Source organism: Parambassis ranga, chromosome 19 (assembly GCF_900634625.1).
Source record: "Parambassis ranga chromosome 19, fParRan2.1, whole genome shotgun sequence".
In the NCBI taxonomy this organism is placed as follows: Eukaryota; Metazoa; Chordata; class Actinopteri; family Ambassidae; genus Parambassis; species Parambassis ranga.
In genome coordinates this window covers 15,223,717-15,248,868 of record NC_041039.1, presented here as the reverse complement: position 1 = coordinate 15,248,868, position 25,152 = coordinate 15,223,717, and the positions used below count along the sequence as shown (strand labels likewise).

Here is a 25,152-nt window from a genome sequence, read left to right as displayed (position 1 = left end):
TTCTCTGTTGTTCCCTGTATCGCACATGGCGGAGTTCCACCCCGCTGCACACACGCGCACACACACACACACATTGACTTAGCTAAGCTACAACCAGACCAAGACAATGCATGCACTGACACAAAAATGTGTTTGCCCACTTATCTAACGCTAGGGGATATTTTATGTTTTTTTTATTTAAAAATCGCTATATATCTAAATATCAATTTTTCTGCACAGCCCTACTTAAGACTATGTTCACACATTATTTCCAACATTTTTTTCAATTGTTTCCAATAACGAGACTGCATGCCACAAAACAGACTGCTTTGAATTGAAAATGTTTTTAGAAAAGTTATTGCTCTCAAGCAACAGATCATGTGTCTCAGACTAGTCACACTAGTAACAAAGTTCCAGCCATGCCTGTTTTTACCTCATCTCATTTTTTTTACCATACCATATATGATATTTACCGGTCATCTGCTTATTCTGTCGATTATGTTTGAGGACGTATTGGCAAAGGGACAAACTGGGACTACAGTGTAGTAGCATGTATGTCTACAAAGGCCTGATGCTCTCATTTAGTAGCACAACTATACAGCTGCAGTCACATCTTTAGTGCAACGAAGAGGAAGACTGACATCTTATCTCACCTCCACAGAGACATGGAAAAACTGAGCCCGAAGAAGCCTATAGTGCAGACACAACACAACAACCTATACACATCAAAGCAAGCCCCAACCAAGCTGAGCATGCCGTTGTGTGTCACTGAGGAATAGTTCTCTTTTTATGTAACACACAGATGATTAAAGAGTTCAACACAGCAAGCAGACTAATGACTCCACTGGGTTGCAGGGGAACTCAGGAGAGAAGAAGGCAGGGCCTCTGGAGAATACTTGCAGAAACGGGGATAGGTTCTAAAATATACAAATTTATTCATCAGAAAGCAGTCTTTTTATGTCATCGAAGTGCGTGTATGTGAGTGTGTGCAGGTGGCAGAGAGTGAATGTGAGCGAGGAAGGCAAACGAGGGGAGAGAGAGAGAGAAAAAGATGCGAGAGAAAAGTAAGTCTGATAGCATCAGCCTTGTGTGAGCTATAAAACATCAAGCAGCCGGTAACAACCAAAAAACTGCAACTTTGTCATAATATTCAGTTTCACTTTCTGCATCTTTGTTTTATCCTATGATGGTCTTGTGGATATTTTAAATATCATTAATAAGTAACCTTGCACCATTTAAAATGCAGCAGTCAGGGTTTATAAAAAATCTGCACTTTTTAACTAGTTAAATAGAATCCACACATGTGTGTGTGTGTGTTCAGTGACATAGTGATGAATAGTTTTGGTGTCCCTGAGATATAGTACAGGAGTAATTGTCAGTAACTATAGGAAGAGGGATTAATGGCTAATCATATGAGATTAAGAAAAAAGTTTGACCCTATTAGATATAGTTTAGTCTTAGTCAGTCACTGAGAAACTTTAATACAACGCTGTATTTATATAATTTAAAATCAAAGGCTAATCACTTATGAAACAGCATACTTCATATAATAATAGGACTTAACATCATTCATTTACTGTACATAAACATATATGTAATCTGTGTTAAACATAAATCCAGTAAATGTATTTTCAAATTACACATTTGAGTCCCTATTCTTTGGGTTAAAGGCACAGGTCACCCTAATCTTTCTTTTGACATGCACTGCTATTTATCCATCTAGGCTGTTATGGTATGTCACTATGGTGATTTTGGCTTTCTCTGTAGTACAATGGGAATGGGTGGCACTTGGCTCTTTTGTCTAGAGTTCCAAGAAAATGTATCCAGCGCCTGGCAAACACAATGCTACACACAGTCAGCATCTATCCACCCATGATGAGGTTACAGCTTAACCAAGGAAGACGCCATTAATGTTTAAATCTGGTCAAGGCACAATCCTCTAGAAACCAATGGATGAACTATTAGCATTTCAGGCCGCATGAAAAACATACAGCTTTGGTTTTTAACAATACACTGTATCATTTGTCTACTCTACACAAGTCCAGGCTACATTCACTGTTGCCAAATCATAGCACATTATTTTTTTAGAGGCCCATTGTAGCTTAATGATCACCCATAAGGCATTGTGCAATAGCAGTAAATCTCTAAAATGATTATACTGGCTTTCACTCTCATACCTGTCCATCTATCTCTCTCTATTTTCTAATCCTGTCTCAAAGGGTAAGTATAGGCTACTAGAAAGGTTTTACAGATTTTGTACTTGGTCGTCTTAATCTGTTACTTCTTTGTACTGGTTGATAAGTTTTACCCATTTCCAGTTGTTTGTCTTTTGTCTTGATCTTGTTGCCATGTGTTATTTTAGCAATAACAAAGTATTGTGCCTTGAATTTTGGGGGGATTCCATTCCCTCACTTGTTCACATAACTCTGGGGCTTTTGTACACCATTGTGCTCTGAGAGGAAACATATTACGTCCTCAGATAGAGGTGCTATTTTTACATAAACAGGTAGCTAACAGTGTGCTACAGCTACATGAAGCTGTAGAACGGCAGTGTATATGACATAAGTGGCATAAGTTATTCTTCAATATATATTAATATATCAATATTTACCATGACTTGACCATTGATATGAACATTATCTGTGCATGGTTTTGCTTTAATTATACTATCCAACCATCTCTGTGAATAATCACAATTTTTAAATAAACTGTTTTGAAACAATATTTTTTTTTTACTCAAGTGTATTTTCAGATTGCATTGTGTCTAATTTGATTATAATCTATTTCAATTCATTCAAGGTATTATTTAATATAAGCTGCATATCCACAAGAGCTTTGCTGCTACCGCTTCTCTTTGGTTCAAGGCCTCTTTTAGAAATAGAACATAATACCCAGAACAATCATCATTTTACAGAAAGTGATCTTCATCCCTGGATATGGCATTGAAATAGTAAAATCCCAATCCACTAAAATGGTTACTCCTCATGAGTGTGATCCAGCAGGGATGACAACATAAACAATGATGCACATAGTTGTTCAAACCAGCTGCATGTGGCTATTGTTAGGATTAGTGGAGTAATCTCAGGGTTGGAAAAGCTAACACTAGAGACACCTGATCAGCCAGGGTGGATGCTGTAAGTGCTTGTACCGCTTTTATATTTACACAACTACAGCAAATAACACCTCAATAACTCCTCAATATCACATTTGGGAGCAATTGTCCATAGTTGTTTGTTTACTGCAAATGTTTTTGTACCACTTTTTGAATTTGAAATTTGCTTTAAGTGGAAAAAAAGAGAAAAAAAGTATGAAAGAAACAATGTTGAGGAAGACTGAGACAAGGCAAAGAGCAGGGTAAGAAAAGAATATAAAGGAACAAAAAAAAAAAGAAAGAGGAAAATGAGAGCTTGTGTTTGTCTGGATGGGCAGAAGGCCTGCAGAGCTTGGCAGGAGTCCTGCTTCTGACAGCAGCTGCGGCCTTACTTTTATATCTTAAGGTGGTGCCTTGTCTCCTCACCAGTCCTTCTATCTCCAGCTCTTTTCAATCAGAGGGGACCATAAATTATTGTCAGCAGTAATCACAGCTGTCCACTGTGGGCCTGCTGAGGGCTCCAAGCCTGTCCGGGTGCATTAAGTCACACTGGATGGTGGCACCTCTGATATGGGCAGTATAGGATGGACCTGGAAGACACATCACAAAAGTTTGGATGAGGTGCGATGAAGAACCTGAAGCAAATGAAAACGATCGGGAGAGTTGAGGCAAATTCAGACCTAGAAAGCATCATTTTTTTCTGATATATCAATACTGGTTATGCTCTTAGGTGTTTTTCATATAGCTCCGCAAACACATGTCCAATAAATGTGTGTTATTTTATTCTAATATCAGGTTGATTCAAAGGACAAAGGGCTAGAGTTGATCAGATCAATACATTTCAGTTGAATCCTTTATTATGTAACCTTGGCAGGCTGCGGATCTGTGGTCGAACATGATCTTTAATTGCAGCATTCTTTGAAAAAAAAAATATGTGATTTCATTTCATTTTAACCCTGACTGAAATGAGAGAATGCCTGTTAGGCTTCCACTAAATGCTGGCACAGCTCTCCTCCCTAAAGTCAGAAAGCAGACAAAGTGGGTTTCCCCTCTTTCTTCTGTCCGCAAAATTCATCTGGCTCCTTTGGCAAGCTGCCTGGGTAGTCGTGGCACGCTCTGTGTTTTTCACGACAGCACTGTTATTTTGCTGTGAAAACTCTCAGCATGGGGTGGCACACCCTCCTCTGGCAAGACACTGCTGTCAGAGCTGATCAGCAGAGAGCAGCCTTCCCTTTCAATTAGCCTTGTCTGTCTAAGAACAGGGCCAGGAGCAGCCACACAGGCACCCAGCGAAGGAACAGCAAGGAGAGCAGGTGGGAGAAGAGGGGAGAGCTGGAGAAGTAAGCCCCAAAACTCCAGACGGGGACTGAAATACCCTCCACTGCTGTGCACTAAGTCCCTCTGTACCAGAAAGGGCCCTGCCATGGCACGTCACAGTAAACACAGGCAGGCTCCATGGAAACACGGCCATTTGGCACAAAAGCATGGGATGAGATATGGCACCAATGAGGCAGATAATTCCCTGAATAACTATATCTTCCCCCTCATGTGCTATCACAGTGTTGAGAAGCGAGAGTGCATGTGTGTGTGTGTGAAGGAGAGGGGAAAAAGAGAGCATGCAGGAAACATCCGCATCACATGTTACTCGTAGAATTACTGGAGAAACAACATGCCACAATTTATGAGCCAAGCTAATCAAGAGACAAATTAGAGGTTGTGTGAGGAACCTATGAACAGCCTTGAGGAGGAGCGCTGGGAGTGAAAAAGAAAGGGTGGCAGCCATGCCCCTAGGTTGTTTATTACAAATGCCACATCCAGGTGGGATTTGCAGAGTTGCACCCTTTCTCTCAGTGGAAAGAGCCTGAGGTGGAGGATGGTAAACATGGGCAGCTGTAAGACAAGCACAAATGTCCCCATATGCTTGGCTGGGGATTTTCAATAAGGGGAAGTTGGGTATCAATAACCTTATTAAGGCTACGGACATTCTTTAAGAAGACTGCTGGGGGGGATTCAGTTCATTACCAACACCACCTGTTCTGAGTAGCCTTTAAATAAGTCTGAGCATGCCTTACTTCAAAAGCCCCTGTCAAGTTTAAACACAATCTTAACACCTTGTGTTTTTTTCTTGTTTCAGTACTTAGTTCACTGAAGCCATTTGTAATAATGAGAAATCAAAGACAGGAGAAAGTGTGGTATGCTGTCCAATTTTCCGAGCTCCATTTTCCTTAACAGTTGAGGAGATGCTCTACTATAATGGGTATCATGTGTTTGAAACTGCTGTAGAGGGCCATTGTAGCAATAAAAACCAGCAGCTCTGTCACCAGCAGACTAAAACCTGGAAAACACATCACTTTACTTGTAAAACTTCAAGGTGAGTACAAGAACATATGAAGAACAGATACTAAAGGGTGTTTATTGCTTCATTACTAATACGTATGCATTTGTATGCCACTTTTTTCAGTGATGAGGAAGTAAATACTAATAATGTCATCACACAAAAAATAAATAAATAACAGATTATACCATAATGCCACCTCTGCCAGCAGCATAACAACATAAAAACAAGGTGTTAAGTTCCCTCAGTGATTCACTGTTTAGGGCTGCTACGGCTCTATTTAAGGTGAATAGTTTGTTGTTGACAAAATATTTACCCACTAGGACAAGTAGTGGTTGTTCTGTAGTCACATCACATGATCATCAGCAGTAGATTGAATTTGGCTAGCTGTCATGCAACAGCAGGTACTTCCATTTCCATTTTCTCTGAACCCCCTTTAACACAGAATACGAGTATGTAGAAAAACAAACGGAAAAGTAATTATATGTAGCAAAACCAAAATCCACCGATGATGAAGATCATGTACAATGACTGATTTGTCCACAAGCTCCATGACCTGTAATGACCTTTTTCTAAAACAGGTTATTGCTGTTTCTCTCTAAATGGTTTTAATGTGTAATTGTTCCTACTGACTGAAACCAAAGTATAATCAGTGTGGGACCTGATTAAGGTGGAAATATGACCTCTCTATTCAAACTGCTTTTATACAGGCAGTAATTTGTTTGATTTTAACCTAGCATAGGATCAAATCTTGGGACCATGGTCAAGGCCATGCATGCTTTCCCAGGCTCTACATTGACCTACCTAGTGATATTATGTGAAATTAGTCTAGGCAGTAAGCGTTCAAATTTCAATACATGGATGCCATAGCTTTAATTTCTTTGATCATTTTTTGTTGCTTTATACTTTGCTTTATACATTGCTCTTCTAATTTACAGCTAACATCTGTTTTGCATATACAGACTATAGCTGAGCTCTGCACAGATGATGTGAGCTATTAGCAGTGCAAAAGTAGTGCAAATCTAATAAGACACTTGTTATCAATGTGACAACACAGACACAGCATTATGACTGTTAAGTGGCAGTGATGATGTCAATGCTGTTTTTTTTCTTTTAGGATAAGCTGCTGTGCCTCAACATACTTTCAAACAATGGCAAAAACCTGCTGCTCTCTCATATCTCTGGTTCCATATGTATCCTGTTCAATCCATATGTAACTGAGGATGTGACTCGGATCTCTTTGTTCTTTTGCCATTCAAGAAATATCAATATAACATTTGGCGGATACATTATTTTATCCTCATTTGACCGGAGTTATCATGTGGTTTGATTTTGACAGCTGGTCAACCATAAAAACACATTTGAATACAGAATCTCTGTAAAAAAGTACAGTAGTTTGTAGGTACATTTAAAACGGAATTCAACCTATCAACTGAGTGTGCAGAAATATTATGTTAGATCACCTTAGGACACTTGAACTTAGCACGCTAACTAAGCTTGCCAGAAATCTTTTAAGGTAGGAAAGGAGAATGAACACAGTCATTGAATAAAACCAGCTAAGGTTTGTTTTTAGCCTAGCCTAGCTTCCTCGCAAAGAAGGTTGGTTACAATGTCACAATCCCAATCATTAAAGAGAATTACATTGAGAAAAACACGTTTGAGAGAAAAACAATTTTTGTAGTATAGTAGGAACAGTAGGACGCAGGGAAGGACAGCATCCTTTCCTGCCTTTCCAGCTGATGTGTGGGATAGGGGCCCCTTTGGTGAGTTTTGTTGTCAGCTGAGACAAACTGCAGCTCCTGGGAGTGCCCCAGATCTGACAGAAACCTCCCCCTCCATCAGTCACGTCATCTGAGTCAGTGAAGGAGTCTGTGCCCTGCTCGCGGTCACACTAACCAGGAGACACAAGCTGTTCCTCTCCAGGTGCTCATTAATGCACTTGTCCTTGATACCTCCACCATACAACAACACAAAGACAAACACATGCCTGCCGTGTTCTAATTACACTCGCGCGCACACAGACTCGCAAGGATGTGCATCATACATTTCACTAACAGACTTGTAAATGTCAAACAACTGCAGACGCCCCTTTACTTCCCCCTCCTGCTGCTGTTCTTGTCTTTTTTTCCCTTTAGTGTTGGGGGGACTGTTGTTGTAACACGAGAACGAGACTGAGCGAATGTACTACTATGTAGAGATAGTTCAGGCCTTTGAAGTGGGGGACGTTGGGGACAGCTGATAGCAGAGCCAGCACTGGAGTGGAAAGCTAGGCTGGAAGAATTCATCAAGCTTCCTCAGCAATTAGCATATGGGTCTAATTATCTATGAAACCAATTCTCCATAACTAGCTTCTGCTTCAATATGACTTTCTATCCTTCTACATTATCGCCCATCCCACTGAAAAATGGTGAGCATGGATGACCCCGGTATTGTCTTATGCCTCTCCTCTCCAAGGCCTGCTTGAATAACTACCATACCTCCAATGTTCCTTTTTCCATTATGCAGTTAAGCCAGACAGTTAATTATCCAGGAGCAGGGAGGCCAGGTCTCTTTGCTGGCTGCGATAACGATATGCTTTGCTGGGCAGAGAATGAAGAGGGCCAGCCCATAGGGAACCGTGCTGATGTCAGGCAATCTTTCAAAAAAGGCCCAGGCAATTAGATGCACCAGTGCTACCAGGGATGACTAGTGTTATTGAAGATACTGGCTAGCTTCTCTAATGGGGGTATTTAGGGCAATTATGATAAAGATGTCAGGGCGACCTCCCTGAGACTTCTGCTTTTACAAGGGGTGCCTCTAAGTGCAAGATCACAGAGCAGAAATAAGGAGTGACTAAAGATGTGGGCAGTCCCGTGTGGAAGTCTTGCCACCAGCAGAACTGCACTTAAGACTTGTCTCATGTGGAAAATACTGTCTAGAGGTGCTAAATGGGCTAATCTGCCCTAACAGTAAGGTTTTATGGGAATTTAGAAGTCTATTATGACAATCTCAAGAAAATAAACACTCCCGTTTTCAATTAAAGAGTAAAGCCCAACTGATTTGTTTCCATTTCGCATCATTCTCATTCAGCACATCTGGCCCCTTGGAGGCATGGAGTACTGTTATTATTTAATGGATGAGAAGCTGACCATCTGTAAGGTAGAGCCCCACAAAGGGGCCTTTCATGTGGCTACTGTTGTACACTGCTCACATCTGAATTGTTTCCATACACAGTTTTACCTCAGCCGTCACCTTGTTTCCACCACTGGCTTCTACCACCTCACATCAAAGTCACAGCTCAAGGATCTAACTAAGAGCTACTGGTCACCACACACACTTATAACCAGCCAGCCCATTTACAGTGTTAACATATGCCATCCACATGGCTGGCATGACACTAAACACACACTGACTAATGCTTGAAGTAGGTTCAAAGAGGCAAAAGCAGAGGAAAAGTACAACGTGGATGAAGCATGTATCCTATTTCCTCCTTTAAAACAGCTGGTCATGTTCTTACTTAAGAGCTCAGTACATTTCCATGATTGTTTTTATACCATGTCTGTGGATAATGCAACCCTCTCTCTGTAATAACCTCTCAGAATAGACAGACAGTCAGGAAACAGCAATCCTACCATCCAGATGAAGAAAAGCTCTTCAGTGAAGCACATTCCAAAAGTAAGTGTTTCTTTCAGTTGTAGTTCATGGAACAGAGCCATACACTAGAGACTAGGGAGATTAGATATGAAGTTTAATGCAATAAAAACCCTACAAGTAAGGTACACTGAGCCTCTCATTATAACACTGTAATAAAGGAGTCCTGCTAGAGAAAATTAAGCAGACAAGAGAAAAATAGCTTACGAAATTAAATATTGTGGTTTTTAAAGCCTTAAGACACAGCACTGCTGATCTGTCCATGTGTTTGGTTCAACAGTCGGAATAGAAATAGCACAACAACAGCTTGTAAATACCAGTAGTACTTGTTACTGATGTTTTAAAATGGTGCATTTTTATCCAAACTATGATCTTTTACAAAGTGACTGAAAATGAAGGTAACATAAAAAAGTGAAGGAGCACCAGTCTGTCTGGTATATCTCACATTTATCATATATACATTAATGAAAATACCAGTACAGAAAAGACAAACACCTACTCATTTAGCTTCATGTCCTCCCATGACCTGATTCTTTTTTTTCTCCTCATTCTCTCTCACTTATTTTTACCTCTCTTTATTACATATTTACTCCTTCCACAAAATGTTACCAAAATATTCCAGCATTATAAGCAAATGGGTGTGGGGCCTCTTTGAAATACTAGCCAATCAATCAGGTCAGGTTTGCCCTTCTGCAGCAACAAGCCCCCATCCTACCCAGCCATCAGTCATGCGCCACCTCTGGTTGTCCTCTTGCCTATTTTCACACCATCTCTTTCACTCTGCAGCTAACACGATGACTTATTATGTTTTCCAACTTGATTCCCCTTGATGTTGCTCTCTAACTCTCTTGCTGCCTGTGAGTTACAATCCCATCTGCCGATTTTTCCATCACGATAGCTGGAGAATTAACTCCAAATGTTTGGCCAAGTGTCAAGAAAGCAGGGGGAACCTGGAGAGGGAAAAAACACAGCTATGAATTTTGATCTGAATCAAAAGGAATAGCTCATCTTTTTGAAGACCTACAGAGAAATTTCTGATGGGAGAATTACTGATGCGCAGCCACTACATTATCTTCACATGGTGAGTTAAAAGTTTCCATGCACTATGCTGCACAAGGTCAGTTAAAACAGGGTAGGGTGTTAAAAACCTTTCCATGACAAATTGCCACTTGTGCAAATAAAATTTATAATACCAGTGGAGGTGTATTGTCTTCTTAGGGGTTAGGCTCCACCCCAGAGTAATAAAAATGAAACAAAAGTCAAAGCTTTTCCCAAAAGGGTGCAACACATGCGCGAACTGTATGAGGTCACCTTTAAGGCTGTTGTGCTATACACACACACACATTGCTCAAAGATAAGAAGTGCTTTTAAAAAATTCATAACTTCAGTGATCCCAAAAATGTTTTTATCATTTTGCAATCATTGCTTGATTGGTGGAGAGAATTTAGGAGCTTCACATTTTGTCGCAGGTGTAGTGAGCCAAGATTAGGGAAATATGTCTTACCATAGTAAATCTACACTGTCAGCAAATCATCCTGAAAATTGCTTGAAAAAACTCCATAAATCACAGCGCTGCAGATGTTTCAAAAGCAAAGCATAACCTTACAAATGAGTCCTGTTAGAGAAGAATGTTTTCCTTAATACAAATGAATAATCAAGAGCTCCTCATCAGCTCTGGACAGAGGACCAGCATGACCTGCTGTGTGGACATAAACCCCCACTGTAGTAATGGATGGATGGCTGCTGAGTGATGTACTGGAAGAAGAATCCCACTAACTGTCATCCACCATCACACACACACAACTCAAAACACCGCCTGCATTATTGTCTGTAGATGCTGAGATGAAGATGTGTGATGAGGAGAGTGTAGGTATAATGAAAGAGCATAACTGTGTGTCTATGTGTTTGTGTACAGTTGCATAATCAGGTACACATAACAGCTTAGTTGTCTGATTACATCACACGCAATAAGGAGAATCAGTCACCTTTGTGACACCAACTTGACTTCTCTGCTGTTTCTCCTACATCTGCCATCAACAGGAGGATAACAAAGGGAAATGCACACAAAGAGAGTGAGAACAAGACCCACCATCCTTCCAGGAAGGACCCTGAAGGGTTTGGGGCCTTGAAAAATAAGGCTAATTTGAAGGTCATTTAAAGAGCGCCAGGCAGAGCGGCTCAGGAGGGGGGCCTCAGAACAAGTGCAGGGGGGAGCGGCTTGGTTTGCACCGCTGTGAGGTAGGCGCTCCAACACTCTCCCTGGTGCTCTTCATCAATCTCTCCCATCCACCAAGAGCCTCCTCTGACCCACATAGCAGCCGGAGGGAGGGGGGGGGGGTTGCTTTTCTTTCATTATTGATACCACTGCATCACACAAGCTGAACTTACCTGAACCAAGTCAGCAAAGGAGCCACCAAAGGTCAGAGAACCACAGGTAGACATTTAGCCTCTTATTCACATTCACAGCCAAAGGAACACTAAGTGACAAAACCTCCCTTTTGATATTCCTATTGTTCACTAACCAGTGTGGGTTAAATGTATGGTTTACCCTAGTCTTAAGCATGAAAGATTCAACTCCACATTTAACCGAGGGGACGATTTGTCTTAAACTTCATACTCAATGTGTTTTGATCGTATTAAAATCACATTTAATTTAGTTATTATTAAATTGTAGAGCATTTCTTTTCTTTTGTTTTTTGCCTTATGTTTACAGCTTGAATCCACACCTCTGTGGTATTTTTCCAGGCTCCCCAGGATTCTGCTGCCATTACATTGTAATGTTTCAGGATCTGTGCTCCTTCGTGCTCTGTGGCAGACTATGGATCAGAATAACACAAGACGTCTGGCTTAAAGAAGACTGAGTAGTGTGTCCGGTATCTTTGGCATGCTGCACCTTATGTGCACTATGTATTGGGGCATGCTTATTCCTCACAAACAGTATGGAAGTGACTTCCCTATTCGCAACCCCTTCCTGAAAGAAAAAAATGCCTTTACCAGTGGTGAATTCAATATGGTTATCCAACTATCAGTGTTGCTGACCTTGTTGTCTATGCTAGCAGCTGTTATAGAGTAAAATTCTGCATTTTATCAGGCAACTACAGCCTACTTTTTCCTGTGTTATCAGTCCCACATATACAGTCATGAGTTTTCAGAGAGGGATATCCTTAGCAGTGGTAAATTGTTAGTGTGTGTGTACTTGTGAGTGTTTTGTTTGAAATACAGTTTTGGTTTGGATTCAGACAAACCCCTCTTAAATATTTGAAATGTCTTGTGATCAGTGTTTTAGCAGCTAAAGCTTGTTTTCAGGCAGTTGAAACGCTTCATATCTTCCTGTCACAAAGCTGCTAACTGCAATTATGAAGGAATATACAAGCTGTCAGGACACTAAACACAGTCATTGGTTGAGTCCGCCATTGTCTAAAGAAAGGAGTAGCAATATCACCTCCAAAGCGCTCGGTAATCTTTGATTTTGACACTGAATAGAAAAGACAGAAGGGGCTTTCGTGATGGAACAATACAAGATTTGTTTTCCGCATGCGACTCAAATTAGGCCAAGGTTTAGGTAAGGATGAAGACAAGTTTAAGCCATTCCAAGTCTTTGCCATAAAGAACAGAACAATTCACATTTAAATACAACACTATTGTTTAACAAAGCGCTGGAATGTAAGGATGCTGATGTATGGAAAGAGGGCTTATCTTATCGTACTGTAACTATCATGTCTTTGTTATGGATGGCTGCAGTCGGTTCAAAGGAAGGGGTGGCAAGCTTAAGGGTCTGGCTTTGTTTCTTCTTATGAATGATGGCATTACTTACACAAATACTTTACTCATTGTGGTACTGAAACACAGCTCTGCGAATAACCTAGCTTTATCTGAAATGTAGCAGCTGTGAGGACATTTGCATATGTTCTGTGAGTCAGAAATAGGATACCTTTGTTGAAGTGGTAAACCACTTGAGCAATTTAGCAGAATTATAAATTGTAGAATTGTGCCCAGTTTTCCCTAAATTCAGATATTTCCAACTTAAAATGTACTGTGTTGTCATCTACGAACTCTGCCTATATCTGGAAAGATATATGACTATATTTAATGATTTAAAAACGCTGTTTAAGAAATGTCACATTAAATATTGCCTGCTATATCTGCTCTCCCTGTAAACACCATTTGTGAAAAAGCAGGGGCTCGTGTTCCTTACTGAGGCATGGGTGTCTGTGGGTTAACTAACACAGGAAGTGGGGACAGCTGTCTAAAAGATAGGTGCTATAGTTTGAGGTTTTAACAAATAACTGTGACATACTTGACAAGCATGAACATAGTATGAGTGGTGGTCCTTGCTGACTGAATGTGAATGTTGTAAGAGATGAGTTTGTATTTTATTTGTGTGCATTTAGATCCATAAATTGTTTTCTTGTTATGGAAGACTGGTACATTCCTGCAGGAAAGAGGTTCATGCTAAGTTTTCAAAATTGGAACAATTAAATTTGCCAATTAGCAATTTTTTTAACGTCCAATGATGCGCAGCAATTCCCCCCAAAAAAACTGTGAATACATAGTATTTGTTTTGCCTTTTAATTCAGCTCAGTTAGGGGAACGCTGCCATCTGTTATGAGAATCATCGTGCATACTCCTGCACAGGCCGGGGGACAGTGTGGTTTGATAACCTGCCTGTCTGCGACCACAGTTGTGTGGCAAAAGTTCAAGCTGCATTTGCAAGTAGAAGACACGTGTTTCATAACTAATCATGTGACTTTATCTCAAAATGACTTTTTATACAGCTACCTGCCAGCTGTTATTCTGCCTGTAATTTTTTTTTTCTTTGTGTTGCTACGTTTTTTAAACAGAAAAAGGAGGTGTTGTGTTTTTTGTCGCTTTGCAAGCACAGTTGACATGGTTGCCATGAGCCGCTCAAACTGTGAACAGAAAGACTCGGTGCTGTTTTGTACAAGGGCAGATTTTCATGGTCAAGTGTCTTGACAGATGAAAATTGAGTAACTGCAAAGCCCAGGACTGAGCTCTGGCACAGGAAGTTATAAAACACTAAATAAAATGCTACGTTTACCAACATACTGTATTTTTTTATGAGTTAAATTGTCATTTCAAAACAGCATTTAGGATGAAAAGATTATTATTATTATAGGGTAAACATTAGGGCTGCAACTAATGACTTTTTCAATTGTTGAATAATCATTCCCTACCTTTATCAGAATCAGAATCAGACTAGTCAACAAATAGTCGACTACTTTGGACCGCTAATTTTTTGTTGATTCATCCACCTTCATGCTGCCAGGTATCTTTGCTACTGCTTCAATGTCACTAATGCGCATGTTCCGTTACTGCATCCAAGGAAGCACAAAGGAGAGAATAGTTTTGCCTTTGTCTGAGCATTCAGTCTAAAGCTGTAGATCTTGGCCCAAACAATTTTTTTATAATTTTACTGGCTCTGGCTTTAAAAAGGTAGGTGTGTGTGCCCGCTCACGGCTGACAGCACATTCCCATATCTGCCCGAAGCGCATTACCAGTAACAGTAAACAGGACCTCTTGCACCCAAGGTACCAATCATTCCCCTACACCACGAGCCAGAGAATCAATCTGCACTGCAAATGCGTTACACTTGCATGCCATGCGATGACATCACTAACGACCCGTCGACTACTAAATTAGTTGTTGGCGAATTTTGCCGTCGACTATTTAGTAGTCGACTAGACGTTGCAGCCCTAGTAAACATACATCTGAAGCCCAAACAAAAACTTAAAAGTTATAGGTAAGAGGTTTTAATATGTAATATCTGTACTGTAGCCTACTCTCTCTCTCATTCTTTCCAGAAAGCAGTCATGTTGCCTGATGTTCTGATCTTGGAAATGCCCAGTCTTTTTTATGTGCTATATGTGTGTTCTGAACGCATTGTATAAAAATCAACCATCTCCAACTATGTCCACAAACAATGTAGTTTTATGGAGAGGATATCTGCAAACATATAATGTCGAAAAACATAAGCATTTTATATTTACATTATACTGTAGATTTGCATTGCAGTTTCACACCATGGCCAGAATGTGATTAGAAGTGTTTGAATGGAGTTTGGCAAGGGTGAAAAATTTTAAGTACTCTCCCTCCACCTTTCAACATCCACCCCCACACACTCCCTTGAACGTCTACACATACACATAAACACACAGATGTCAGAGAAGCCTGAGTGACTCTACCCCTGTCACTGGGTGCCTGCTGTGAAAACAGCACTACCGCCCCCTCTCTCTCACCCCCCCTCGCCGCTCTCCCTCTTCTCTGGACGCCAGCCTGACATACCAGACCTTGTTCGTTAGCGCATATTTTTACCCACCGTTACTAAATTAGGAAGCCAGAGGGAGCAAATGGAGCGTGGCTGCCAAGGCAGAAGAAGAAGGGTCTGATCAGGCCTGGGTTTGCTGAGGGCCCATGCCAACCCTACCAGCTTCATTAAGAGCCACTTGGGTTTCAGAAATAGAAGCCCAACAGGGACCAGGGCCAAACAGAGCCCAGAACAGCCAGCCAAAAACTCACGGGACAAACAAACAAATAAACGAGTTGTCTCATGGCCTGCCAGAATCAACCGGCAGCAGTCATCCCAAGGAGCCATTAGAAGTTATCTTAGGCAGTCTTGCACACAAAATGTGCCCTGCCCCATGTTTAAAAGTGGTGACGGTACACACACTGCCGGCCCAATACAGAATAAATTAACCTAGAAAGCTGTCTCCAGAGACCAATTCCTCAAAGCAACCACAGAGACCTTACTTTTTGTTTATTTGGCATTGATAATGGGCACCGATGTAAGAAAGGATATTTTCACAAGGAAATGTACATTTCCTTTTCTCACTACAGACATTTTGCTTTTATGTCTATTAAAGCACGGAATCACGTGGAACACAGATACACTCCTAATTTTCCAACCAGGTTTTATTTTTATTCTGAAAAGCCCTTCAGTCCACCTAGACTCACTCAAATCTATATAAGCACAAAGGTGCTCACATAAAATCGATAAACTCTACAAATAGCTTAACTCTTAGTTTCTCTTATTTGTACATAAAATGGAACAACTGACTTTAAAAATTTACTCATTTATTGTTTACCAACTGATCTGAATGGCATCTCTCAACCTGCAACAACACACTGACTTCAGCCCATTTAACACCCACGCATTACAACTAATGAGCTATTAGCAAATGACTTTGAACATATTAAAGGTCAATGTTGCCTCTCCCATGCCGTGCATTAACCAAAAAGGATACAGAGATGGCCCCAGGTACATATGATCGTTAACAGACCAAAGCATGTCTTTATTCTTGTGATGACGATGGTGATGTTTTAGTTTTATGGTTTGTGCAGGTTGCTGTTAAAACACGTGGACGATCAAATAATGGTTACAAATCTTACTGTATCTTGGAAGATTTCAGAAACATAATAAATGTAGATGGTAGTCTTTGGATAAGGCTGAAAAGAATGATGGCTCCAAGGTTTACTTAGTGCCACTTTGAAGTGTGTGTATGCCTCTCGGGATGGCCAGCTATCAGTTCTTAAAACAGCACAACAATATAGTAATACTCCCTTGGGCCAAACTCTAGGCCTACGGTAGCTATGGCTGAGACCATCACTCTTGTGTTACTACACTGACATCTTGTGGACATACACTGCGCAACAAACAGAGAGATGCCCAGTCAGATTAAGAAAAAGTTTTGTTATAGCAATTACATTACCAAGTTAAAAAATGACGATAAAGATCCCGACGCACCTGTGCAGCAAAGCATCTTCTCTGATTGGTGGCTGGGATTCACTTTGTAGCCCACACTGGAATGATATGGCACTTATGCCATCCTCAGTCACATACATGAACAGCTATGAACAGCTCAAACACGCGTCTGTACCACTTCATGCATACATCCATGCTGCTCAATATTATTTCACTTATGATTATTGTTATAATATTACATCATTTCGTCTGCGCTACTTACTTCGCTACCAGTGCAGTGTGGTTCTTGAATGCGCCCCGCTTCCTCCTCAGCGCATTCTCAGGCTCATCAAGTGTTAGTTAGGAGCGGCAGCCTTCAATGGAGCTTGGCTTTTAGGAGGCTGACTACACTGACAGACATGCTAAATTTTAGGCACGAATTCATTTTACATAGAGCAGCAACGTTTTGTAATTATTTTAAACCCGACAATTGTGTGAGACAAACTCCAAGCTTGGTTTCTGCTAGCATGCTGTAGCATGTTGCGGAGTAACGACGTAAACAAAACATTTCGGCACGCTGCTGCTGCTGCTGCTGGTTCTGTTACCGAGAGACTACAACGGTGAAGTCACACATGTTGAACAATACTAAATGGATCTAAACATGGAGGACGATCGCGCAAAAACACGACCTAACTCATCAGAGTCAACGACGGAGTAAGTGTGTGTTTTTCGTAGTATTATAACACTCCAGCTAGCTGTGAATAGTGCTTACTCATCGCGCGAAAAGTATTTAAACAACATTTTAAAACATATTCGCATCGCTATAAGTCCTTTACAGTTGTTTTTTTATAACGTGTGTAGCATTTAGGCTGTATGCTTCTTATCAACATACCTTGCTTTCATCCACTGCAGATCCCCTGAGACCGTGGGTAGCACCCCCAACAGGTATGTGGACGCATCCCCGGACCGCGATCCAGATGGTGGGAGTCCCTCCGAAACAGGATGTGCACAAAGAGAGTTCAGGACGATGGCTCCGGAAGAAAAGCTGAAACACTTTGACAGGAGGTCTCAGGCCAGTGAGGACAACCAAGAGGTAGGTTTTAGGCTGCAGGTAGCCTACAGTGATAGTTTACTTTAATCTGGTTTAGTGTTAGTCAATCTGATAACAGCTGTTTTATGATCATTGATGCATGGTACAGCAGCCTTTCACAACAGGTGATACTAACAAACATTTACTGTAATGTGTGCTGTTTTATGATCATTGATGCATGGTATATATATACTAACAAACATCTACTGCTCAGTTTGATACTTGCATCCAGGACCTGGTGCGATGTGTGGCGCTGACAAGACTAGTATACGGAGAGAGACACCTGAAATTAGCCCAGGCCCATGCCAGACTGGCTAAAGCATATTTCCAGTTCAAAGGTATTTTTAAAAAATAGTTTGAGTATGACTCATTTTTCTTGTTATATTTTTTGTCTTTCCTCTAATCTAAAACTTAAACTTAACAACTTTTCCTGCTCCTTCAGGCTGGGGACTTCAGGCCCAAGAACACTCAGCCCTGGCCAGAGAGCTGCTCCCTTTCTCCATCCTGTCCTGCAGAGGTGAAAAACCTGAGGTTCTCTTATGTCTCCTGAGCCTCGATCTTACACAAGGAGGTGCTTCACTACTTACAGACAAATATCCTTTTTATGATGTAGGACTTTACTGTGAATATAAATTCAAATAAGAAGGTAAAAAACATTCTTTGACTGGTCAACTTTGGTGGAAGCAGAGTCTTCTTTTGTGGAGGCAGAACAAGTCCTTGAGCAGCTTCATCAAAACAATGGGATCAACCAGGAGGAGAGGATAAAGACTCAACTTGAAATCTTTGCTGGTCTGTGCAGGTAAAGTCATATTTTATAACAGGTTTCCACAAATAGAAGCAACATAGAGTTTGGCCACAAGATGGCAATAGATCACCGCACTCTGCTCTTTGCAATGTGTTTCGAAAAGGGGGATTTTTGCTGACTTGTTTATTGCTAGTGTAAATGCCATGATGTCATGTTCTCTTGAAATCAAGATTTCCCCATTTTATCGTCCAGTCCAGTCAGTAGTAAGCGTGGGCCTTGTGTAGTTAAACACATGTGCTGGGTGCGGTTGCTGCATGTTCACAGTTATTAGAGGCACTAATAGGAAATTTGAAGTTTTTCTACATTAACTTTCAGTCATTTGTTCATTTTGGCCTCCTTCTTGATGATAAACCTCCCTGACTTCTTGAAATATTGCAAACATTTTAGCAACTCTATTAAATATCAGTTGGTTTGTTTGTTTTAAAAATACATGTCTTATTTATTATTTATTTGTTGGTATCATTTACAGTACATATTTATAATCTGACTGTGGTATTGACAACGGAGGCCATGCTACATGCTCAGGGAAAAGATTAAGGAATTAAGGGATCATGGTGGTGACACTTTACATCAGACTGTTATGGGGACTGTGTGGCTTGGCAACATAAAAAATAGCAGCCACTTGTCATAGCTCAAATCACTGGGGGTGAAATTAGAAGCACAACCGGGAATGAAAAATACTCTTGCCTGTTTTTAGAACAGCCTAATAATATATTTATGTGTGTTTTTTTTTATTCTGTTTCGATGCAAGTACCTTCACTCAGTAAATGCTTTATCTTAAAATTGAGTGCACTGAGGTGAGGTGAGCTACACACATAGGAATTTGTAAATGATGCCATCTTGATCTGTTTCAGAGAGTCAGAGTTTGTTGACATGATGTGTGTAATTGAAAAAATGTGCAGACTCTGGCTGGTGTATAAGCTTGCTAAATCTCTTTTGTTAGGTGATGACTAAGAGTTTGGCATGCTTCTAAAGGTCTGTCAGTCAACAGTGTTGTGATGGAGGGGAATGTTCCCACCAAAGCCTGGAACAATAAAGTTAGCTCAGCTCTAGCAATAGAGTCCAAACAATCTGCACAGTTTTAGAACCACACTCAAGGTGTGCACTTATAAACAGTCAGATTTATGTTGTAGGAGTAACTGGGCTGTATTGCTAGGGCTAAATTAGTTGTTTGTGCTTTCGTTCTTAGGTCCTGGGTGGCTGCTAAGATAACTTATTTCCCTAGCCTCCATTTGACTGTCATCATAAATCTACCAATTTATTTGATTCAATTACACACTGAAAGAATTTATCTTATGAATTCATGCACATCTCCCCACCCTTAACATAATTTCCATTCATGCATCATATTAATCAAAGTACGTTCTCTCGTCATTGGCTTTGTGCAAATAGTTTCCAGATTATGTAGCGTCCTCAGTGGCTCCTCATTGTAAGACTGTAGTAGTAGAAGTTAATTGTGATCACCTGCCACAGAGTCACTGTTCAGGACCAAAAAATGGTAGAGAAATTTTCTGTTTTATACTTTTTTACCTATTTCTATCTTAGTCACATAATAAATGCTTCATCAGTCAGAACATCACAAGTTAAAAGCACCAGAGATTTACTGGACCAAGCTGTGTGTCCCTCTGTTTTTACTTTGGCTCAGACTTACTGTATCATTTTCCAAATGAAGCCCCAACTAAACTTACGTCAACCGTGTTCTGGAAACGTTTACAAAACAGTGCTGTGTGGCTTGCTTGGCAACACATCTACAATTCCTTAATTACATTAACTCTCCTTTCCTGTGGACTTGTTGTATGTAAGGATGCAGAGTGAATGAGAGGATAGAGAGGCATTGTCTCTGTCTGTCCATGCAGGCAGAATGCTAGGACTGGTCCTGGAATGTAACTCTGCCTCAGCCATTTCTGCTGCCCTAAAAGGATCCAAAGTGCCTGTCCCATGAACATTTATGGGTGGGGCATCAATGCTATCCATCACTGCAGGTCTGGATAATATTAGATTCATGGGAAAATCCAAAGAAATGGGCATTCATAGTGATTTGCTAACCTCTGCTGCTAACCACTAAATTCATACAGTTTTTTTACTTTTGACCTACTGTTATCTGAAGGCTTATTGATTTGACCCAGTGGGGATGCTATAATGCACTTGATAGATTATCTAACTAATTGAATTCACTTGTTCAGTAACAATACAACTCTGCATAGTGTGAACATAGAGAGCCTGATTTTGAAAGGGTTTTCCTGCACTGCTTCGAGGCAGCCCTGTTGCTATAAATTGTACAGTATAGTAGTGAGCACAGTGCCCTCGGAGAACGGCCACCCCCACTGACTAGAGAATTAAATTTAGAGTCCATTAGATGGTTTGAAGCCGTTACTGCAGCAGCCTGATGGATCCAGTGACCTTGCCATAGATAATGCAACCATCCTATCATCCTCCCTTTCTTCTCCAGTTGGTGGATTCAAGAACATCCCCTAATAAAGACACCTTGGAATTTAAATAGACTTGGAGGGTAGGAGCAGCGTTAGAGACTTGTGAATACCGTAAATGAAATAGTCTCAGTAATCCAGGTCACTTTCATTCAGAAGGTTGAAGCGAGGCAACTGGATTTGTAGAGTTTTCTTGGAAGACGTTTTGCTGCTCCTCCAAGCAGCCATCAGCCAAACCTTTCTCTCTGCAAGGCCTCAGTTTGGCTCGACACCTAGTACTTAACTTCAGTCATATGAAACAAGTTCTTGGTATTAAAGTAAGCGGTGTATATCTGGTCTACACTGGCTACTTAAGAGTATTTATTCCACCAGGATAACATTGTGGTGCCACTATTTTGTTACATGACATTCTAGCATATGTGTCCGTCCTTTGTACTCTATAGGGTCTATAAGAGACAGAACAGACCAGAGGAGGCCTTGGGCCAGTGTGAGAAGTCTCTGCAATTACTGAATGATTGCAACAAACGAGAGAAGACTTGCGCCGTCTACAGGGACATGGCCACAATTGAGCAGGACAGAGGTCATTTAGACCGCGCCGTAGAGCATCTCTCCCAGGCAAGACACATGTCTCGCTTCTCTTCTGTACAGCATACACAAACACATGAGGGTTTATTTAAGACAGTGCCAAGCTGTAATTGGATGATGTTCCTGCCCCTCTTATTTGGTGGTACGTGATCCGTCTTCTTTCACGTGGGTGTTTCTTCTAGGCTCATGCCATTGCTATGAGTCACAGGCCGGAGGAGCTAGAGGGGGCCCAGATCGCCCACAGCCTGGCCCTCATCCTCTCTGCTGCAGCTGAGCCCCATCACAATGGTGAGTCTATTCAGGCCAGAGCAACATGCACAAGGGGTTAATTAGGATTTGAATATCCTATTGTCTTCCTATATGTCAAATTCTTTAAGACAGTGTTATGGAACCCAGTTATATAACAGCCCCTTTGAAGATAAGAGTTCAGCAATGTCAACAATCTCAAGACAAACATGTCACACACATCTTCAGAATCAAGCCAAATGATTCTGTCAGGATGTGGCTATAATTTAAATTGTTTTTTTTCCCCCCTTTAGACTCTGCAGATCAATTCTTTGAGCAGAGTCTAAGTGCATACAGGAGCTCTGTAGGTCCACAGGATCCAGCCTTTCTTTCTGCCCAGGATGACTATTGTCGCTTCCTCCTTAGAAATGGACAGCAAGAGGTTAGACACACACGCGCATATAGACAAACACCAACAAAGGCCACAGTGGCACCACAAAGACATTCATAAGGCACCGATTATTAAAGAGAGCTCATGCAGTTTTGAAATCCACCCTCAGTGGATTATTCACTCATTTTATCCACGGAACAGCTCCATGGAAACATAACTGATGGTTTATTCCACCTGCTTTCCACAGATGGTAAGATATGACTTATTTATAATGTACTATTGCAGAAATGTGCGGAGATCCAGAGGGCCTCTCTTGATTCTAAACGATCTGCATTTGGTGACCTGAGCACTGAAGTAGCAGACACCCTTGAGCTGATAGGAAGTGTGGAGATGTCTAAGGGCAAACTGAACCAGGCCCACAGGACGATGACAGAGGTATGTTACAGAACACAGAGTGGTCGCTTCTGTCATTGTACATGAAATTGACCCCAACCCCGTTACGATCTATTTAAAAAAAGGCTAGGCCTGAAAGCAGATGTTGGGAACAAAGCTTACTTTGAACAATTTATATACAAAAAGGTAAAAGTGATAGAAAAGGTGTTGGGATTCCTGTGCGACAGATGAAAGACAATCCACTGAATTTCTAAAAACAACAACGTACACCAAACAAGTTCTTTTGGCAGAGGAAAACTTAAGCTGAAGGCTTCAAAAGGCAAACAAAGTAGCAACAGGAGAAGACAGAGATACTCACCACAGGAGATAACCGACAAATTGGAAAGGAAGGGCAGGGAGCTCTCTTTTATACTCGGATGATGAGCTGATTGCGCACAGGTGTGGTTAATCAGCCTGAGAGGCGTGGTAAAAGGGAGGAGCCACCCAGGAAGATCACCACCTAGAAACACACCGTCTCAGCCACACAAACACACTCATACCAAGAAGGAGGGAGAGAGAAAAAACACAACACAATAACAAAAACAAAAGGCAACAGAGCCGAACCGTGACAGACCCTGCCATTTAGGTTTTTTATAAAGGCCAAGAGTCATCAGCTATGAGAGGGTGATAGGGCTGTTCAAAATATACACAAAGAGTCTGTCATTTTCAGATGAGCTATTTCCACCACCTCTCTGGAGTCCAATGTTATCAGAGTCGCATGCTAATCTTAGACGAGTGCAGTGTGCAGAGGAACCCTCCCTGGTGTAAAATATCACACAGAGTGACTTTGTGTTTCTTTAGTCCGGATGGAGCCTGACAGATGGGCAACATGACTTCAGAGAGAGAGAGTGGCAGTTTGCTAACTGCTGTCAATTAAAAGGACAGTGACCCCAATTAGTGCGGTATGCCATTATGTCCTTTGAAACAAAAGTGACATTCTCATGTCTTTCAGCACAGTCATTGAGCAACATGCAGCCTTTTAGTTAATTTGATGTCCTCCTATAGCCAATACTGCTTTACTGTAATTCTTATGTAATAGGTGTTTTCACATTCTGTTCGACTGCACATTTGCCCCATGAGCTCAGCTCTGCCATTGACATAAGATACATCAGGAAAAGGGGGATTGCTCCATACAAGTGTTGACATGACTGTAAGTGAAGGAGCCTGGTTGCTATGTTGCTTTGTTATTGCTATCTGAGAGCAGAGGGGGGTCCGAGTGTGACAGGATACATCAGCGCTCACTCTCTCTGCACCACATCCCACTACTAACCTTTCTGAAGCGCCCTGACACAGAGCAGATATGTCCGGGGGCTTTTTTTACTGCTGTCATCGTGACACCAGTTGAACTCTGATTGAGTAACTTTGTTTTATTTTCAGAGGAAAAGTTGGCTCATACAGTACATACACTGTACAAGAGCCACTAAAAACAAAGAACAATGATACACATTTGACATTCCCCCCCTCCCTTCCCTCCGAAGTACTGCTGAAAAACGGGTCCTTCCATTACATCAACCTTAGCAACAGTGAAAACATCCAAGAGGCCAGATGGATCTTGTCCAGATTAGCAGTGTTTTACTTTCTCTGGTGAACAGAGGAACTTTAACTCCCTCTGTCCCTGCTTTTATAAATTCCTCCTCACATCTTGTTATTTGTGATGATTGCAGAAATGGCAGGCAGGCTTTAATCATGAGTGTTGCGTCACACACATCATGTACATGTGTTTTCTGTTAAATGGCTCCTTGACATAAATTGAGTAATATTTTCTTACATTGGAGTTGCAGTGTCTGGGATTTATTATGGCCTAAAGTCCACCTAGTCATTCCTCCATGTTCACTTGACATTCAGAGTGGCCAGCACAGGTGTTAACCTAAAACTTGGACAGCTTCAGAGGTTATTTTTGTATGTTTAGTGCATTCACATGTTGCTAGGAAGTGTCTCTTCCCCTTTGAGTACAAGTTGCACCTCTCATCTTCCACCGACTACTCTCTGTGCTCTCATTAATTATTTTATTTTTAAATTGTAGTGCCTGAAGATTCAGACTTTGTTGTATGGCCCTAAGCACAAGACGACAAAAGCTGTACAGAAAGCTGTGAACATGCTGGCCCGGTAAGTCTGCAAATTATTGAGTTGTAATTAACACTTAAATTAAGACCTTAGAGAGGTCTCGTGGGTATAGATTGCCAGTCAACAGCTTTATTTTAGTTGCATGATTAATGAAGAGACTTTTAGTAATTCATACATGTACTGTATACTTTTCAGGGTACCAGAGGTGGCTGAGAGACTGCAGAGGCAAAGTAGAAGGAAAACAAAACTTCACACATCTGCACTTGAAGCATCCAGTGCGAACAATGAAAGCTGCACGTCTGACTCCTGATTTTTATTGTTATTAATATTATTATGTCACTACAGTTATCTCAAAGATTTACTTTATATATTAAGTGAAATAAAAACTACTCACACCAAA

The 25,152-nt window shown here is 41.1% G+C and overlaps 2 protein-coding genes across 2 annotated transcripts in view; one reads left to right on the top strand and one right to left on the bottom strand.

Moving 5' to 3' along the window:
• The window catches only part of mef2aa (myocyte enhancer factor 2aa), a 78,384-nt gene extending 60,665 nt beyond the window's left edge, over nucleotides 1-17,719 (bottom strand). Inside the window, exons 1-2 of the mRNA XM_028430711.1 lie at nucleotides 17,627-17,719; nucleotides 3,463-3,660 (exon numbers count right to left, since the gene is read on the bottom strand). The gene's annotated coding sequence lies outside the window, so the exon portion shown is untranslated. The remainder of the gene's footprint in view (nucleotides 1-3,462; nucleotides 3,661-17,626) is intronic.
• ttc23 (tetratricopeptide repeat domain 23) lies at nucleotides 17,067-25,152 on the top strand. The gene is made up of 11 exons (XM_028430717.1): nucleotides 17,067-17,448; nucleotides 17,647-17,827; nucleotides 18,039-18,162; nucleotides 18,267-18,417; nucleotides 18,498-18,623; nucleotides 21,499-21,670; nucleotides 21,823-21,928; nucleotides 22,180-22,307; nucleotides 22,542-22,691; nucleotides 24,712-24,794; nucleotides 24,948-25,152. The coding sequence occupies exons 1-11, from the start codon at nucleotides 17,384-17,386 to the stop codon at nucleotides 25,060-25,062; spliced, it is 1,401 nt and encodes a 466-aa protein (XP_028286518.1). The 5' UTR covers nucleotides 17,067-17,383; the 3' UTR covers nucleotides 25,063-25,152.